The sequence below is a fragment of the Tympanuchus pallidicinctus genome, unplaced genomic scaffold (genome assembly GCF_026119805.1).
Source record: "Tympanuchus pallidicinctus isolate F22 unplaced genomic scaffold, pur_lepc_1.0 scaffold7, whole genome shotgun sequence".
Taxonomy (NCBI): Eukaryota; Metazoa; Chordata; class Aves; order Galliformes; family Phasianidae; genus Tympanuchus; species Tympanuchus pallidicinctus.
In genome coordinates this window covers 19,544,350-19,563,994 of record NW_026294791.1, presented here as the reverse complement: position 1 = coordinate 19,563,994, position 19,645 = coordinate 19,544,350, and the positions used below count along the sequence as shown (strand labels likewise).

General features: G+C 35.8%; 1 protein-coding gene across 7 annotated transcripts in view; it reads right to left on the bottom strand.

Annotated features, from left to right (window-relative positions):
* Positions 1-19,645, bottom strand: part of NTNG1 (netrin G1) — a 150,888-nt gene that overhangs the window by 38,750 nt on the left and 92,493 nt on the right. For all 7 annotated transcript variants that reach the window (XM_052667014.1, XM_052667010.1, XM_052667008.1 and 4 more), the window contains exons 4-5: positions 17,434-17,606; positions 7,939-7,965 (exon numbers count right to left, since the gene is read on the bottom strand). In XM_052667014.1, the coding sequence (XP_052522974.1) occupies positions 7,939-7,965; positions 17,434-17,606 (200 nt within the window). The remainder of the gene's footprint in view (positions 1-7,938; positions 7,966-17,433; positions 17,607-19,645) is intronic.

The following is a 19,645-nucleotide window of genomic DNA, read 5'->3' as shown; positions in this document are numbered from 1 at the left end:
CTCCTGAAACATTCATGGACTTGTTATGGTAAAGAAGTTTGAAATACATACAAATAAATGATTTGGACATTTAATTCACTGATTCAGTTTTGGTTAAGTTTCAGGAATGCTTAGTCTTGGCTTAAATTTTTTAATGGACTGGACATCAGATAATATGTATGAAAATCAGGAGCTAGAAAGGAAAAACAATCTTTATTGACTACATTCTCTAAAATGGCTTAAATAGTACCAGAAATAAAAGTAACAATATCAAAGCTTTGTAATGCCTTAAGGACTAACCTTCTGAAATACCTGCTACTTAATAAACTGTAGGTCCAATACATAAAATCATATCAACTCTTATTCTGATAACGATTTCCCCAAGGAATCTCTTGTCTTGTCCAAATAAAATCATTACTTCTGTGTCAGAAAATCAGTGTTAAGTGTTTCTAAGTAATCCTATAAATTCTATAGATTCATAATTCTTTTCACAAACTGACTTGAAATGGAGACTGTGACTTGCTAAAATAATGAAAACTTCCCTGACCTTTTAAATTAGACTATACTGAGCTATGTTTCTTAATGGGCATACAAAAAACAGATGAGCATATGTACTGTGACTAAGGATTAACAATTAAGAGTTATTATTACTAGTTATTAGTGCTATTTTTAACCACCTTAGAAAGGCTTTCTCAAGGTCATTTGTTCTAAACTGTGCTCATAGCAAGGTCAACTTCAAAAGTTGTTGTTCAGGGTTGTATCAAGTTCAAATCATTTGCTGTCTTTAGTAGCTCTGGGCTGCTTGGTAATGTTAGCGCTCCAGGAGACTTAATGCTTCTTTTTTTCACATTTATATATATATATATATATACACATACATACATATATATTTGCTAAAGAGAAGGGTTTTTTTCTTATGTCCACACTCATAGAATGTATTATCACCAAGATTACATGTTTCCTTATAAAGGTCTTTTTATTTATCTTTCTAGCTCCCTCCTTCCCTCCTTGAATGTGACGTTAAATGCTTTATCTAAAAGCATATGTGAGACTTCCAAGTCAGAGAATATTGACTGTCATTCCCACAAGTATGTTGGAGCAGATGAGTCATCAGAAAACAATAACATAAAACAACAGAAAACAATAACATTCATTTAGAAGCTACTTATTCTCTTATTGCAACTTGTGAAAACATTTCTAGTCCTAAGTGATCACCACAAAGCTTTTTTTTTTTACATAGACAAGTTTACCGAATAAACTTTACTTTACTTTAACATTTTGTTTGCATGCTCAATTCTGTAGTCCTTGTTTTCCTGGATAATTAAAGTTGGTCTAGGTATTCTAGAAAAAACACTAGATAAATCTAGGATACTACTCTGTTGTTAAATGTTCCATGGTAGGTGTTCTAGGTAAACAAAGCTACAGAAATGTGAAAAAGGGCTTCTAAAAGTAGATTTTTAGTGCATTGTTTAAAAGTAAAGGTACTTTAGGCACCTTAAATAGTAAAGGTATGTGAGATATATGAACGAGCAGAAAATTAAGACATGATGTTTTAAATTTACATTGGAAATTTCTGCATTTTTAGTTTCTGTTATTTCAAAGCCAACTCTTGAAAAAAAAATCTTTTGTGGAGAAAGGAAAAGCTCATGATTGCAGATTTACTAGATATATGATTATTTCCTCTGGCCATTCCCTTCCAGCTTCCCCTCAATGTTTTGAATATAAAGATATTAAATAAAGAAAATACATTTCAAGTATTCCCTAGAAGTGCAATCAGCACCTCATGCCACATTCTGGCTTTGAATTAGGGAAATAACAGAAATGAAACAGGTCATTTCAGCTTAATTTCAGCCAGGCAGTTGCTCAAGAAAAAACTTGTCATTTTGTTGGCAGAAATTAATCAGCTCTTTGTTTGTTTCTCACTTCAACCGAGTACTGAGCTGGCAGTAAAACTGGCATGTACTTCCACTGAGAGGGACTATCCTTCACTGGGAATGCTGACCAAGGGCAGGTGATGGAGCATATGAAGACTACATTGCTGCCTGGGCATCTGCACTCTGTATACTTTCATCTCCTAAAATGTTTAAACTGACTTGTCCACAAACAGAGTATTTGCTAAAAATCACTCATGGTAAATGAGTAAGCCTTAAGTAATGCTTACTCTAATGTTAGACAAAGATAATTTGTGTTTCCTACTGTCATTTATTTATTCACATTATAAAGAATCTTAGTGAGGGAGACTAGTTATGTTTAAGTTTAGTCTCTTAAAACTTTGGCTTAAAACACATAAAAGTATTTAAAAAAAAATCAAGTTCAGTGATTCCAGTAGAAGGTGTTGAAAACTGGCCTTGCCACTGCCTATTTTAAACAGTGAGTAGCTGAGAGCTAAGATGGCGTTTCATCCGAAAAATAGGCATCTGCTGGGTACGGTGATAGATGTATGACAGTGGTTTTAGGTTTAATATAAAACAAAAAAGGATTGAGAATAATTAGAAATAATGTTCGGATCAGATCAGTGGCTATGGAGATTTTGTAACTGCTGAAATAATTGATGTTTGTATCAGATGATATATGGTCTCTTCTTGCAAACATCATGTGATGATTATTACACTGTTTTTAGGTCTTTTTGAAGCAGTGATAACACACCTCATGAAAAATTTGTCTTATGGCAGTTTATTTATACTGAAAATTGATCTCCTGAAATGGGAAGGAATGTCAAAAGAAAGGTTTGGTTTTATTGTTTTTTTTTTTTTTTTTTTTTTTTTTTTTTTTTTTAAATCATGCACTGATTTATTAAGTCTTAAAAAAATTTCTGGGCCAATTTTAGGCAATCTTTTTGGAGCAATGTAGGAAGTTTCATACCTGTTCCTTTGAAGAAAGGAGAATTCTGCATTAATGTGAAGATGTGGTTGTTTTTGCAGCTCCTCAGCTACAACATCTTTTACAACTGTTGGAAGAATTTAAATGCAATTAGTTCTTTATGCGTCCAGTTGTTGTTTCAGAGTAAAAGCAAGTGATCTTTTAAGAGGTTTTAAAAATCCAGTGATCCAGTTCTGGAAAACTTAGGATCTGATCTCAGAAAAAAATCTGCTGCTTTTAACTAAGGTAAAATATTGTTATTCTCACACTAGTGAGGTTGGAAGGACTATTCTTCAATTGTAAGTATTTATAGTATTTGTAAAAATACTTGCAAAATGTTTGCAGAAGTATTTTTTTATTTTGATTTCTTTTGCTTTAATCTTACAGTGGTGCTGGAATTCACAGTTGGACTGAGACTACTGTACTGTTGTTCACAGCTGATGAAGAACAGTAGATCAAGACCTATTTTAAAAAATCAAAATGCTGATGTCAAGACTCATTCTTCTTTATACTCCAAGAAGTAAATGAATTTCATGTCTGGGGACAAAATAAATAAATAAAAAGAAGTGCTTTTCCTCCTCGAGCTTTATAGATGTTGTATTCTTAAATATCTTCCTAGATTTCTTGTCCAGAAACTTTTCTGAGTAGCTGCATCTAAATTTGCACGTTGTGAATGCAATATTTTTTGGGGGGAACTTAATAGTCTTCTCTATATTACATCAAATTAAAAAGAGAAAGTTCTGAAAAGAGTGATGTACTAATGATTGTAATTAATCCTAGATGATGAAGATACTTTGGGATGAAGAATGAGAAACAACACAGAACTGTCACTGGCCACATCTACTAAGTTGGAGAGAGTGGCTCTTCTTATCTGTTAAAATTGGTGGATCTGGCAAATCAAGCAAACTAAAACAAAAACTCTCCCAAATTCCAGCCCAGCAGTTTATCTGTGCTTTCTTGAGTAGTACACTAGAAATCACTCCACAAAGAATGGGATTCTGTTCAGCACTGGAATCAGCGAAGGGACCTCACTTAGTGAACTTCAAAACTGAAATCCAAGTTACATAGGAGAACAGTGGTGTTCTCATGAATCCTACCAGGTAAATAAACTCACAATTTCTTTGACTTAGAATGTTTAATTTACTTTCATAGCTGGTATTCAAATGAAAGCATTATAGCACAAAGGACACTGGTATCTTTTTTTTCCAGCTCTATAAAGTTTTAATATCATAGAAAGCCTAATTGTTAGACTTGAAGAAAAATTCTGGGCGCATAGAGTTATTAGAGTAACAGTGAGAAAACAAATACTGTCTGCCTGTACCTGCTTATTCAGATAAGGTGATTGCCTTAGACTAGGGGTCTGATTTACAGTGTTATTTAGTAAAAAGTCAGATTTCATTAAAACTGAATTGAAATGGGAATATTTTGCTAGTATATCCAAAATGTTACAATCTGAAAACTATCTAAAAGATTTTGTAGGTTCGTGGTCCCTCAACTATTCAGTTCTCTCTGTAAAACTTGTTCTCAATTAATTACAAACAATTACAACCTACATATGCATATTTAAATCCTGCACATATGTAGATATTACGTACATAATCTAGTCCGGAGCTTGGCACTGTAATAACTTTGATCCCAGTGCAAATTTGGTGAGAGAAGTTCTTGATTGGTGCAAGGGGGTGAAATCAGGTTCTAAATACTTCCAGTGTGATTTTTAAAAAATAAGATTTCTAGTATTTGCTCTCTCAGTTTTACAATATTTATATTTCTCACTTCAAAATATCACAATAAATATTTAAAACAAATAAAGTTACACTCATCCTAACACTTTTTTAAATGCAGAAAGATATCCACCAGATCTTTCAAGGTTAAGAAACCAATAAAACAAGAATGCCCGTTCAAGGTTTATTTTATTTTGTTTTATATTCATTATCATTCCAAAAAAAGCTCTCTTAATTTGAAATTGGCTGTAAAGAAGAATAAAAATATAGAGAACAAAGCAGAGAATGCCATTTGAATATCTTGATTCCACCTTGCACTTGGGTGCACGGTCTGTCTCTAAACTCTGATTCATCTGCCACCAGCAGGCTTTAAGGTGATAATCACCCACACAGAGCTATTTGCACATCATGTCTATCTTATCCTGTTTCTAATTATACCTTTATAACAAACTGTTTAGCATAATTAGTGGTGTTATGCTTCACCGGAATAAAGATAGAAGCTATAGGTTAGAAGATTCAGGTTTCTGAAGGCATACATGTACAAGCTAGTAATTTTTGTATGTGGTCACAATAACAAATATTTTGATGCATTGGTCTATGTAAAATTATACAATGATTATTTTAGCAAGTAAAGTAATGCAGTTTTCAGAATGTTCAAGTATTATATGTAAGCATTGCTGATCATAAATTTTACCACTATGAAATGGTTTTGGGACTCATTAATTGCTAATGCTCTCACCAAATATCTTTGCAGATACGGCTGAAAAATGCTGAAAGGGACAGCGTTGGAATCTAGAATGCTGGAAGTGACTGGACACCTATTATTCAACTGATAGACAGCAGCAAGTACAAATGACCTTAATAGGAAAGCTCGGGTTTATTTACTTATTTTCTAGATGATCAGAAAGGATGTTTACTTAATGACCATTCATTTTTTGTACTCAAACTAACAATAAACTGCTTTAAGATGATTGAATTATAAAAGGAATAGAGAATGATGTGTGTATGTGCACACAGTAAAATACATCATAGTTTTCTTTGGGGATGCTTTCAATGGGGTCTTCAGAATGTTTAATGAACGCTGATTGCAGCGGCACCTGATTTGTTTGCTGGCAGTTTGGTCTACATTTGTTCTCTCCCTCCTGTCCCTTTCTTATGTATTTGAAAAAGCCTGAAGAACACAGAATGCAATATTGCCGTAGTAATGTTTGCTGTCAGGCAAAATAAAACCCAAATGGTATCTCCTGAGAATAAACTCCCGTCCCTAGTTAGGGAGAAACTCTGCTGATTTAAACACAAGCATAGCATAGACAAAAGAAGTAGTAGTGCAGTATCCATTAAAGCAGCCACAACCATTGAATCTTCTTTGGCTTTATGCATTAATTGTAATTCTGTTAAATTCTCTTAGAGACAAGAATATATTTATGGGTTCTATCCTTGTTTAACTGATAATTCTGCTGTTTCTATCCTGTAGTAAAGATGTTCAGAAGATTGTGCGAGTAGAGCTATTTTTCCCTTAGCTATTTAAGAAGAAAAGCATGAAAAAAAGCAAGCAGAATATCAGTATTTACTTATGCTCGTGAAGAGATGCTCGTGCTTCAGCCTTTCCAGGTAAATAAAAAAAAAATTGTTGAATTCTACCACATATTACTCCAAGATGTTTATAGCACATTTAAGATAAAGCATAAACTTGCACTTATTTTTCAATTTTCTAAGGAATGTTAAAGAGATTTTTCTCCATTTTTAATAGATAAACAGTACTAATCAACCCAGTTTAAAACACAAAGAGGTCAACATTGCATCCTTTCAGGTCACCATTACTTAAAAGGTATTTGAGTTTCCCTGTTAAGTTTTCAAAGGCCAACATCTGCTGATGCTCAGAAATGGTAGATGTGGTGACAAAGACTGTATGGAGCGTGAAGTGAAAACACAAGTATATAGTCCATGCAACACAGCACTAAGAAAATACAGCACAACCATACTCCAAAGACCTATTTTCCCATTCATCCCATGTCTGTTATTAATGGCAGGATATTTCTGATAACACCAATATAAACTTACTCTTCTCTTCCATGTAGTTCTTTTTTTGTTGTTGTTATAATATATATGTATAAAAACATGGTTTTAAAATAGCGTATCACTATCCATTTTCAGTCATGAAAATGTCAAAGGAGATATTGAAGCAGGAAAATTACATTATTCAAATCGAAGGCTCTCAGTTTCAGGTTATTGTCATTGATGCTGCTTCAATATTTAAAGCTACCAAACAGATGCCATGGTATTCAGCTGTTAGCACTGTTCTTATTTACGAGGAGGCTAGTTTTGACGATATTTAGCTTGCTGCCTAGAGTTTAACAAATCAGTGCTATTCATGAGCTTCCGTAAACTGAGCTGATTTATAAACTGGCAGACCTGACTATGCATCAAAAGAAGTGAGGCAGTTTTATCCAAATTATTAGAAGCTTTTCAGCTGGATATCGGGTATGGCAAATTGTATTTTACTACGATGATATTTTCTCATTTTGATAGTCCTGCACCTCATAGAAGTTGAGTCTAAGGTTTCTGCAAAACTGAGGCTGTGGGGAATATTCTCTCAGTCAGTCACAGCATGATAGATTTCTAGTCCTGCACTCTATTTGTAAGCAGCTGACATGCCCTGACTGTGTGCACTTGTCTGCTGGGGAACTCAGCTGAGACACAGAGCTCAGCTACTATGTTCTTCCTTTGTTTAAGTGTTCTGACATGATTTATCTGCTACTTCATTGATATGCTAGTTCTTAACATTACAACACTATGTTTTTATCATAGTTTTGGTATAATATTTTGAAGCTTTATATGCATACAGAAAAGCAGGATTATTTTTACAAGGAACACAGTTCTATTTGTTCTGTGCAGAAAAGCCCAGTTCAAAGGCTACTGGTGGTAATCCAAAGATTTGAACAGATACACTACATTTAATAAGCTACTGCACAAAAAATGAAAAGTATTTTTAAAAATCTTCTGTTCTCTCTTTGAATTTATACACAAACACATGAAAATTAATTGTCTTATACTTCCCTGTTACTAGTAAACATTTTCACAAAATATACTCAAGAAATATTTTCTGTGGAAGTTTTAATTCTCTGCATAATGCTCATTTTTACAGCATTCATCTTTCATCTGCTGATAAGAATGCATCAGAAAATCTGTGCTTGAAGGCAGATATGTTGACATTCTCTCTGGCTATATAATACGGTTACATGTTACTGTAAGCCAGTACATAACCCCTTCACTGTAGAGCACATTTCGGATAAACATCATCTACAACAGAGAGGGATGTTGGGAAACGAGATCCAAGAAGCTGAATGAAAATGCAAAACAATACTGTCTTTTTACTTACTACCAATACTGGAAATACTGGGTATACCTGTAGAGAAAGAAAACAATAAAAAGATGTTAGCTGTTTACTGTAGTTGACAGCACTATTACATCTAAGATTCTGAAAATATATATATATATCTCCTCATTTTCAGAATATTGTATCAATAAATAGTTCCAAGCAATTGCTAGCATCCCGCCCTTTCTAAATGCAGAGTCTTTAGATTTTTCAGTATGAGACTGTGGGGAACACTAAAATGTATTGACAGATGGGTATTTCTGGGACCCATACCAGATCTCAGAACTTCATGAATTTGTTCAGAGCAGTTTTGTATTTGAATTAGCCAGCCATTAGGTTTAGTGCTCTGTATAAAAATACAACTCATGCATGTATTATGTAGATCTAGGGAAAAAATGAACCAAAGGATAGTTGCATTGCTAACTACTTTGGCCAGCTGCTTACATCAGTTGATATCTTCTGTTGCATTAACTATACATAGCTATTTTTTTCATCCTTTACCTGATGGTTACCCAAATTAAGTTAAGGAAAAGAAATTTAATTGAGCAAAACAATCTAATGCATTAGGCTTGCCATATTGACTAAGCCTCTCATTGATTTCTTTTCCTGCTTTCATTTCAGTTTCTGAGCTGAACTAATGCAGGGAAACCATTCCAGAGGCAGGTGAGATTTACCAGAAGAGGTGGGGCTGCTGAGGAGTAAATCTGCTACATTAGCAATGTGGGATCTCCAGTTGCCTGATGTAGTTCTGAAATGTAGCTTGTGGTTATATCTGCCCTTAATGGTGCTTTTTTTTTCTTGTCCAAAACTGTGGACACAATACCTTTTCTGAAATGCTGTTTTCTTTATATTAAATGGTATCAATTATAGTACTATCGCTGGTTTCCAGTGTTAAACTGCAGATCAGTAATTTAATTCTGAATATTTGCATCCTCTCAGTTAAAAACAGTTTTCTTTCTGTAAGTTTTATTGACTTCAGTAGAATGTGCTTTACTGCAAAAGTCTTTTTTTCCATTAAACTTCTGCTGTACAACTTTCAAAATCCATCTTGAAGAGTTCTGTCTTACTCAGAGATCGTATGGACTATTCTCTAATGAAGCAAGTTGGAGTGAAGGAATGTTTGCATGATAAATGATTTTCAGTGTAAGTATGGTGGTAGAGTCAATTAGGAATCGTTACTAAATTCTAGCCTGGCAAGGAGAAAACTGAAGTAATTTGGTGTACAGAATGATAACCTGAAAGAAATATGGCAATGCTGGGGCATGTGCCAGAAAGTCTGCCCTGCTTTCAAATCGGATGTGGGAACTGGGACCTGCAGAAGGCCAGGCCCTGCACTTGGGGAGCCCCTGCTGAATGAAACTCTCATTCAGGCATCATTTCCAAACTTCATTTCTGTTGAGATAAACATGTATGTGTATGTATATACTTAAATCACACAGTTAGGTATTAAAAGCTAAATAAGAATATGGTCATAATAGAACATATTTTTTTGTTCTAAAAGTTATAAAAAGAACTTAGTTCCCTATGTACTTTTAAATTAGAATAGGTTAATGTAAGAGAACTTATATCCACATGCTTTAAAAGTCAAAAAGTCAACAATCAATTTTCCATTTTTCCCCAAAGTTTCAATAGAAGTTTGTTTCCTTTTCTTGCAAGTCATTATAGATGTTTTAAATTAGCAGAATTCATTTTCCTTTATACACTGATGGAAACTGCAAGAGTATTAGATAAAATACAGATCCTGTGTTCTCACACTCACACTTCCACTGTGAAACTGTATTTGTATTTCCTTCAGTATACTCCCCCACCTCAAACCTCTTTTCTCTCCTACACACACACACAAATATCCTTTCCTTTCTGTCCTTAACAGATTGTAGGAAAGGGAGAGGCTTTCCTGCAAGTCTGATCTCCTCTTTTTATTCTATTTCACAAATTCATAGTGATAAATGCTTCCTGGGCAGAGAATAATGAGAATAAAAAACCTGCTTGCCTTTAAGGGCTCTAAATTAAACTTGCAAAGTTGTCTTCAGATTCTATTTGAAAAGCTCTTTCACTCTTTTCATAGTTTCTATATTTGTGTGATTTTTGTAATACCAGTTACCCTACGTGTGGTGACTGTGTTGATTGTGTTCTACTTTATGCCCTTTCTGCTAAAGTGAGTGAGAATGGCACTTCTGGTTTTGTCTAGAAAAGAGGTGATTGCATAAGGCCGTGAGACAGGATCTATTAACACTCCTTAAAAACTAAAGTGCATATATAATGGGAAATATGTTCTCAGTAGTGGTGCTCTGGGAAGATCAGGACTTGCATATCGAGTCCAGTTCTGGCACAGCAGAGCTGCATGAGGTGCAGGAGGTGCTCCCATCAGCAGCCCTGAGGTGTGCATGCATGCCATGTGGGGGCTGTGGCATGGTGGAGAGGAAGCTGCTGGGAGCTGGGTGGGATGCTGTCGTCCCCTGGCATGGTGGGTGCCCATCAGCCTTGTGGCAAGATAGATCAACCAAGCACAACTCTCTTCTGCTAAATTAAAGAAATCAAGTGACTGTATTTACAAATAATGAGTTGTTAAACCAGAGCAATGTTCTTTCACTTGGAATCACTGGGATGCTTATGCATTGTAATGGCGAGTATTGTACTGAGGAAAGAACCAGGGTAGCTCCTGCCCCCAAAATGGTGAACACTGCAGAAGTCTCTGATCCTATTCACTATTTTTGACTTGACTTGAGGGTGGTGATTTGATATACTGCATGTTTACTGAAGTGCTTCTAAATATGCACACGTTACATGAGAGAAAAAATCTAGTGCTTTCCTTGCATATGGTGTTCTGCATCTGCCTTGTAATCTTCTTGTTTTCCATTATCAGGAAATGGGTTGTTTTAGCAACTAGATACTGTGTAGCTAACTACTGTGAATGGAGAAAAAAACTCCAGAAATCGGATGCTTGCAAAGAGGCAGGTTTTCGATTTCTTGTGCAGATTGTGTCAGTATGGAATGCATAACAGAAAGGAATGACATCAAGCTTTCAGTGAGAAGGGCAATGCTGCAGTTTGCAGTCTCAGAGCAGACCATATGCTGTAGCCGCCATGACCATCAGTGAGTTTGCATGCTTCCTGCCAGCAGAGCAGGTAATGCAGTCAGGCTGCGTGTCCTCCTGGGCTCGGAGAGCATTTGGGATGGAGGAATTATTCTGGCAACTCAATCGTGGCTACTGTCTTTCTCATGGGTTTCTCTGCCTTTGCCATCACAAGGCTGGATGTGCACCTGCCATATGATGGGGAGTCAGGGATGGGCTCCTGCTGCTTTCAGAGCACTGCATCTTGCTTGCAGCTCACGTATTCGGGGAGACAGAGTCACCCAGAATTATCCAGGTGAGGTGAATGCAGCCTAGGGACTGAGAATTTAGACTGCCTGTTATGAAGGTATGAGAAGATACAAGAATAGATAATGCAACGCAATTTTGGACTCCTTAATTGCTGATGGAAGTTGTGTGAGAGCTTTTTTGACAAAAGATATTTCCTTATAATTGCACTCTACACAATGCTGATTCTTAAAGAGGTGCAAAATATAGAGTTGAATTCCATAGCAAAGAGTCAGAGCAGGTCTGCAGTGTCTGATCTGCTTTCCTGGGATATATGTGATGCAGCAAGACAGCACTCCTCACAGATATTTTTTCCCTTTCTAAATTCTCCAATGAGGCATGATCACAATATCAGATCATCAGTATCAATTTTAGATGTTCTGAATTCTATAGTAACTGAAAGTTCTGAGAAGCTAGAGGAACCTAGCATCTTGTAATCGCTTCATCAAAAGGAATGATTATTATGATCATAGAAGTAAACTTTTTGTGCTCTGTCAAATTGTGTTTAGGCAAAGGACCACACACTGTGAAAGACATAATTCTTAGGAAGTTTTGCATGTGTTTTGTTGTGAGAGCCTTAGAACTTCTGCTGCTGTTAAGTTTGCAATTGCTCACTCCGTAAAGATTGAAAAGATTATCAGAATTGTCAAGAAGCAATGTTTTACTTCTTAAGCATGCCCCATTCCTCTGCACTGCGATCATGTAGGACAACATCCTTTACTTAATTCATGAAAGTAGGCACTGGAAAGCTCCTGCCTGTTGCTTCAGAGAACAGGACCCTTAGAAAATGAGACTGTATCTACAGTGTGAGCCTGCCTTGAAAAGACTGTTGACTGCATGATCTTTTCAGGCATAGGGAATCCTGCTACATAGATTCCTCAATAACAAGCCTGCCATCATACAACCTCCTCATCAATTTCACTTATGCTGGTCCTTCAAGATGGCTTTGTGCCATCAAATATTCATGGAGAAAAATATGAACACAGATGAGAGTAATCAGCACAATACTTTAAGTACCATTACTTTTTGCCAGGACTGTTTCTGTGGCAGCTGTGCTGCAGTGATGCCTCATAAGTCTTTTCCTGCTCAGGGAGGATTAGCGCTGTACTGCTGAGACAGAGGCTATTCTGTCAGACAGGAACTTGCTGCAGAAGAAATTCTGTTAACTGATTGAGACTATCTGCCTAACTTCTCACTGAAAAAATCCACCACTGAAAAATCCACCAGTGTTCTTTGTGTCCTGATCAATGCTTTGTTTCATGTCGAACTATGAATTAGCAAAGTCAGGTAGAAGCTGGGAGGCATTTTTTAGCTGAGTGTCAAGCATTTCTGGTACAGGTTATTGGCTGTGGAGGACTGACAAAAAAGCAAGCAGGCTTTGATGGATGGGAGCCCAGCACAGACTCGGACAGCTCTGTTTGATAGAGCAAAGAACATAAGTGCCAGAGATGATCTAAACAACAGAAGGAAGAAAAGGGCTTGTGCTGTCAGACACGTATGACTGCTGAGAGAAAAGCTATCTTGTAATACCAAGTACTGAGAAATTCAATAAGTTCACTTTGAGTGCCAAAACATATTGCAGTACAAACTATTTGTAGAATGTGGCAGCACAAGGGAATAAATGTAATCACAAAATAGTCAATAAGATAGAGTGAAAATATAAAATAAATGCTATGCAGTAGTACCAGTATACAGTGAAGAATTTGATGTTTTTCACAAAAGCAGGCAAAAATGCTTTGCATTCTCCTAAAAAAAAAAAAAAATTACTTTCAATAAAAATGAGAAGGATACAGATATCAGCTTTATATCAAGATTTAGATTATGAGTGAGATATAGCCTGGAATGCTCTTGTATTTCATGAGCTGTAACTTGAATAGGTATGAACAAGCCTCACTGGCTACCAAAATGGCAGAATCAGGACAGTGAAAACTACATCAATTCCTGTTTGGAAAGATTTTGAAACAGTCCTCAGGCTTCTTGTTGAATCTAAGCAAATTCCCCGGTATCAGAGAATGTCTGGAGAAATCTTTATTTTGTGGGGAAAAAAAAAAAAAAATCATTTATAGAATTACATTAATTACATTACTGCATCTTATTTAGGCACTCCTACAAAACAAAAGTGCTTCAAATCCATTCTAAATGAAAAATATTTTGTCTTAGATGAAGAAGGTAGAATCTGAAAATTGGAAGGAGGAGAAGAATCAAAGGACACTTCTGTAATGAAGGACTAATTATTGTACCCCTGGGGAATATAATTACCATATCAAGGAAGGTGTAAAGCCAAGCTAGATAAGTAAGTTAATTCTACCAATATGTTCCCCAAAATGTTCACAGAATGTATGGTTAACTAAGAAGACTATGGCCCTAGAGCTACATTTACTGATCACCTGATGGAGATGGTGAAACAAACTCAACAGTGCAAATGAAATTACTCTGGTCCTGCAGAAAGACTACAGAATAATGCAAAAATTCATATGCTAAAACTCATGCTGGATTAAATCAGGAAGTGACAATGAAATGAAGCTTTTACATACCATGAATAATTGCTGCTTGTAGCAAGTAATCAGAAAACACACAAGAAAAGCAGCTTATTTAGATCTTAGTAGTGCATAGGACCTGATTCAAGAAGCAGTTATCAGAGAACCACTTCTGGAATGAAAGCCAACATACTTGTTGAGAGGAATAAGGAGAAAAAAATCCACTGCAGAAACTTTCAGAGAGAGCAGATAAAAATGTGGAATCTAGTAAAAAAGAAACCAAAAAAAACCCCAACTAAACAAATATAATGCAGACAACAGAGAGATGTAAAAATCTGAGAGACTAAGAATAATTGCATACAACCAATCAAAAGAAAGTAAATTCTAAAAGTGAACTTCACTAAAAACATAACAAACCTACCCAAATGGCAAAATAAAGAAGTCTTTAGAAAGACTCTCTTCACAAGTGTAAGTTAGATTAATAGAGAAAGATTGGAAAAAAGCATAAAAATCTGTCAAGCTAAATATAAATGACAGTACTTGGAGAATCAACTTGCTACAGACTTAAATTTAATGCATATTTATTTTCCTTTTTAAATAAACACACCATAAGCAGAAGGCTTCACAAAGAGATGATTGGGTAGATAGAGAATGCTAAATACTAAATACTAAATTAATTGTTTGCACTGATACTCACAACAAAGGTTATAGAGATTCTCACAGACTGAGGAATTTATAAAAGTCTGCCATGACCAGAAGTTGTTTTAGAAGATAAAAGTAATATCAAGCAATAAGAATTGCCATATGGTTGTATTCACTGGAAAAGTGTTTTAAAGGAACTCAAATATGACATTTCTGAACGAATAACTGTAACATATAACCTGTCACTTATGTCAGCCTTGATGCCAGAAGAAATGTTGTCAGTGTGACACCAGTTCTTCTTAAAAAGAACTTAAGGGCTGATCCATGTAATAATAAAATACAAAGCAGACACGTTTTTATGCCACTGTAAAAGATCCATGTTATGCTCATGTCTAGAATATGATGTGAAGTTTAAGCCTCACAAAATCAAAAGAATGTCACCACAGAGCCAGAAGAGAGCAGGAATGGCACATGTAAATGATTTGGCATTGCTTTTATATACGACAAGATTAAATAGATTAGGATTCTTTATTTGGGGAACAGATTGGAGAAGTGGACGCGCCAAGTCTATGAAATAATAAATGGGATAACAAATAAATATGGCTGCGTTATTCCATTTTTTCCTAAGGGGGTTAAGACTTAAACAAATAAAAACACAAAAAGCATACAAAAGGAAATTATTTTCATTCATTATGTCTTTAAAATGCAAAGTGTGTTGCTGTAAGAAGCCACTGAGTAGGAATTTATGGCAGCTGTGTCTCTCTCTTCTGAATCTAGAACCACTGTAGGAGACTCCAGTGCAGAAAGCCTCTTTATTGCTCAAGACTGGAAAGGCCAACACAAAATCCTTCTATGTTCACCTTCGTCATTCCGTTTTCTATAAACTGCTTCTGGTGAGCACTGTCAGGATGTCAGGATTTGAGGTTTGATGAAACACTGGTCAGACCAAATAAGGTTACATTTTCACAAATGCTTTAGTACTGCTACTACTACTACTAATAAATAGAAAATTCTTTCTTTTATTTGCAACAGTTTTTGATTTTGATGGAATAGTATATCTGATGCAACTCAGTGTTCTCATCAAGCATCAGCAACCTTTCACTGTGTGCTAGTTCCACTGTTTCTGTTGGTATATGTTCAATTCATTTTAAATGATGTCAGTAACATAACAAACTGCATGTGGTAAGATCCTCATTTTTAATTTCAGATGTATTTTGCCCTAGTGCAGATGATTACTGGGGTAATGATATATGCATGTATATATATATGTATATATATATATATGTATGTTTCCATATATGCATATGGTATGTATATGTGCCTATGCACGTATACAAATACATACATAAATAACATCAAGCTGGTAAATCTCTCTGTTTTTCTCCAAACAAAACTTTAAAGTTCTAATTCTGAGAGCAATGCTCCCTTTTTATAACTTGGAAAAAGTGAATTTTCTTACAGAATGTTTTTCACTTGCTTTTTGAAGGTTCCTTTTTTCTGCTCAGTAGGAATTTTATCATAATTTCATACCCCCACACTTCACGGTTTGTTACTTGGGCTATTACTCTCACATTTAACTTGATAAGGTCCTGCTTCCTGTGATACTCATTTTTGAGTCTTGATTCCTCACAGCTGCTGCTTTGAAGTCTTAGATAACATTCTGAGCACTGCACATTTCTCCTGATTTTAAACTTCTATTCAATGAATTACGTAGCTTTGTTTCTCTTACATAACTTTTCAGTAAATTGTTATATTCTAATATTCTAGAAATAAATGTTTTGCTTTTAATCAGAGTAAAACTCTGGACTTTTTTCTTCAAAGAAGCTATAAGTTCTGTCAAAAGGTTTGGTGATTTATTCTCATCTTCTTTAATCCTTTCTTCAAAGGAATGTAAGTCTGCTACTCAGAAGGAATTTGAATCATTGTGTATTTCATACATGCATGAAAAAAAGAAATGATGCTGTGCAACCTCTCTTTCAGCACCATGTTCTGTTTGACCTAATCCTGACCAGAACCAGGAAGAGTAGCTGCAAGTAACTTCCTTTGGATGATATTCATATGTATTGGAATGGTATATGTGAAATAGTGAGTATGCAAGTTGTTGAACATGTATTAGTTTGAAACGGGGAAAGATAAAAATGTAGTTTTTGCTCTCACTTTTCCTCTCAGAAATCAGCAAGATTGAACTTGAGTCTGGATTACAGGTCCACATCAGATACAAAATTCATTTATCAGCCTTCAGATACAGTTAATAGAAAGACTTTTTAAAATTTTCTTGAATGGATGAAAAATCAGTAATGATCTCATCTGACAAGTTGTACTGCGGTTGTTTTGAGTCCAGAGGCAATAAAAATGTATCAGTGGAAAGCTGAGAGAGCCTTAGCTGGAGCACTGCAGCAGACATTCCCACTGGTTTCCCTCCCCTTAATGTGCTTTTTCATGTGAAGGGTGCTATTCTTTTTTGGTTCCTTAATCTTTACTGTGCAATAGCAAAGAATATGTCCATGGATACAAGCATAACAACTGTTTACATGGGTTGACAGTGATAGGACAAAGGGAAATGGTTTTAAACCAAGACAGGGAAGGTTTAAGTTAGATATTAAGAGGAAGTTTTTCACTCAGAGAGTGGTGACGCACTGGAACAGGTTGCCCAAGGAGGTTGTGGATGCCCCATCTCTGAATGCATTCAAGGCCAGGCTGCATGTGGCTGTGGGCAGACTGGTTTAGTGGTTGGTGACCCTGCCCGTGGCAGGGGGGTTGAAACAGGATGATCCTTGAGGTCCTTCTCAGCCCAGGCCATTCTATGATTCTATGCAGTTCTCATGCAAAATATTTACAAGCATGTAGAATACGGATAATGACATGATGCATACCTACAATTAATGTGCTTTAAGCCATGTTAAATTACGTGCACTCAATCATAAAAAAGGACAAACTTTTCCCAGAATTAATCCTCCTTCATAGTTGTGATATGGGCAGAATTCTAATAATGAAATAATCTTATTTTGCAGAATTACTTACAGATATTAGCAGTGCCCTTAGGTATAGGCAGATAAGAACCAGGGCTCCATGGTCGGCCCTGGTAATTCTTCTTGCATTTTCCACAGTCTGGGCCAGTTGTGTTATGCTCACATTCACAAAGTAGTCTTTTGTTTTCTTCTTTACAGCCAGTAGCGTGAAGATTGCACTTACACCTATTTTTAAAAAGCAAAAATAAAAGAAGTAGGATATTATTTAAACTGTGTTTATTTTTGGCTTATATTTTTTTTGTAAAGAACACCCTATGGAAATTTTCTTTCTCAGTGTGTTGTGACTGTGTTTTAGCAAGTATCACAAGATATTGCTCAAAGAGCATGTTATATTATCATCAACTCACACAGATCTAATAAGATAAACAGTGCTAATTTCACCAAGGTCCAAAGTGCTGAATCTTTTCTCATTTCCACTAACATAACTCCACTAATCAACTAAATTAATTGTAATTTTCATACAGCTAGGTCTACAATCTTGCAAAAATTCAAGAGTTGCTTGCTACACAAAGAGACAAAATAAGTTGTTTGTATCCTTAGAGAGTCTGTCCCATATTAAGATCTGAATAGGCCATGGACATCTGAGAAAGCAGATTTCACTTAAATATCCTCTACAACAGCCTACTTTGGGAGAAAGGAACCTTGAAAAATGTAAGTTCAGTTCAGTGATGTTTTGCCATTCTTGTCCAGCAAGTGCTATCTTGCTCAGTAAGCAATTTTTTTCCCCTGCTTTAATTTAATATAATTATAGTAGCTGAAGGTCACAGGAAATATTGTTTCCTGAGTTTAATTTAGGAAATAGCACCTAAACAAACTTTGAGAACAAAAATCATTACATAAATCAGATTCAGCATCTGCTACCTGAACAATTGTATTTCCCTTAATTCCTCTCTCTGCCTGAAACTAGGATTCTTACAGAATGGGAAAAGTAATTTCATAAACAGTAAAATATTTTTACTTTTTTTCCATCTCTTTCCCCAAAATGTTGGAAATGGCTAAAATCTGTTTCTGTTTGGAGCTGGAGAGAAAACTAGTATTTAATGACTCTAGTTGTTTGTTTTCATAATGATTGTATGTCTAGAGATTTAAAGGGTTGTCCTGTGAGTATTTGTCACCTGTTCCATACACTGGCCAATAATTAGAGCAAAACAACACATGGAATGACCAACCGCAAATTAACAGCTGTCAAGCTGACTTCCATTTGGAAGGAATATGACCTGAAGCAACTGGCCACATACATATATATCCCCAGGGTAAAACAAACTTGCAGTTGTCATAAGTGGCTGCTGGAGAGAATCCACAAGAATTTATAATGCAGAAGATGGTGCAGCATCCTTTTCGGTGATAGAAATGAGGCAGATGAAATTGTTGATATTTAAGCAACACTTACTCTAAAGAAAAGCAGGACTGGTACTGTTTAAATAGAGATTAGCAAAATATATCGAACATGCCAGACAAAAGAAGGTGAACTTCATTTTTATATGATTTCTGGAATATTGATGCTTAAAGACTATACCAATTGTAAGGTAAATTTTCAAAGACTGGACACTGCAGAGTGAAAGATACCTGTCTGGATGTCAGTGGATGAGATATGGCCAGTCATGCAGAGCTCAAGTTTTGGTAAATAGAACTGCTATTAAGAAAAGTGATGAGTTGTTTTACTGCCCACTGGACTATGAAAATGGGAGATACACAATGACAGCATGCACAGGAAGGGGTCAAGGGAGAAAAAAGTAGGAGAGACTGTGTAGCACTGAAGACAGGAACTGATTGGCTTTTCTTCAGGAGGAGATTTCTGCTTTATTGTAGGAATTCATCCGTGTTAGAAACAGCAAACTGATCTAGGCAGAAGAAAAAGTCAGCTGATACTGAGAGAAGTGGTAATTCTTATGGATCTGAAGACTGCTGCGTGCTGATAAGGAGAAAACAAGTGTAGATGCATCTGCTAATTGGTGCCAATGTACATGGCTCTTCTACAAGCACCAGAAAGCAAACAGTGGTTGCGTCAGAAAATCTTGTAAGAAAAAGTCTGTATATAACAGATGCTGTAATTCTACTTTGTTCCTAAGGAGCTGGTCTGGCCCATCTTCAATCTTGCTTGCATAACTGTAAGTCTTGAGTAGACTCTGGTCTCCTCCATCTCTCTCTGCTTCTATCCAGTCCTGTTCCAACTCTCTTTATGTATATGTTTTGTTGGTATGTAT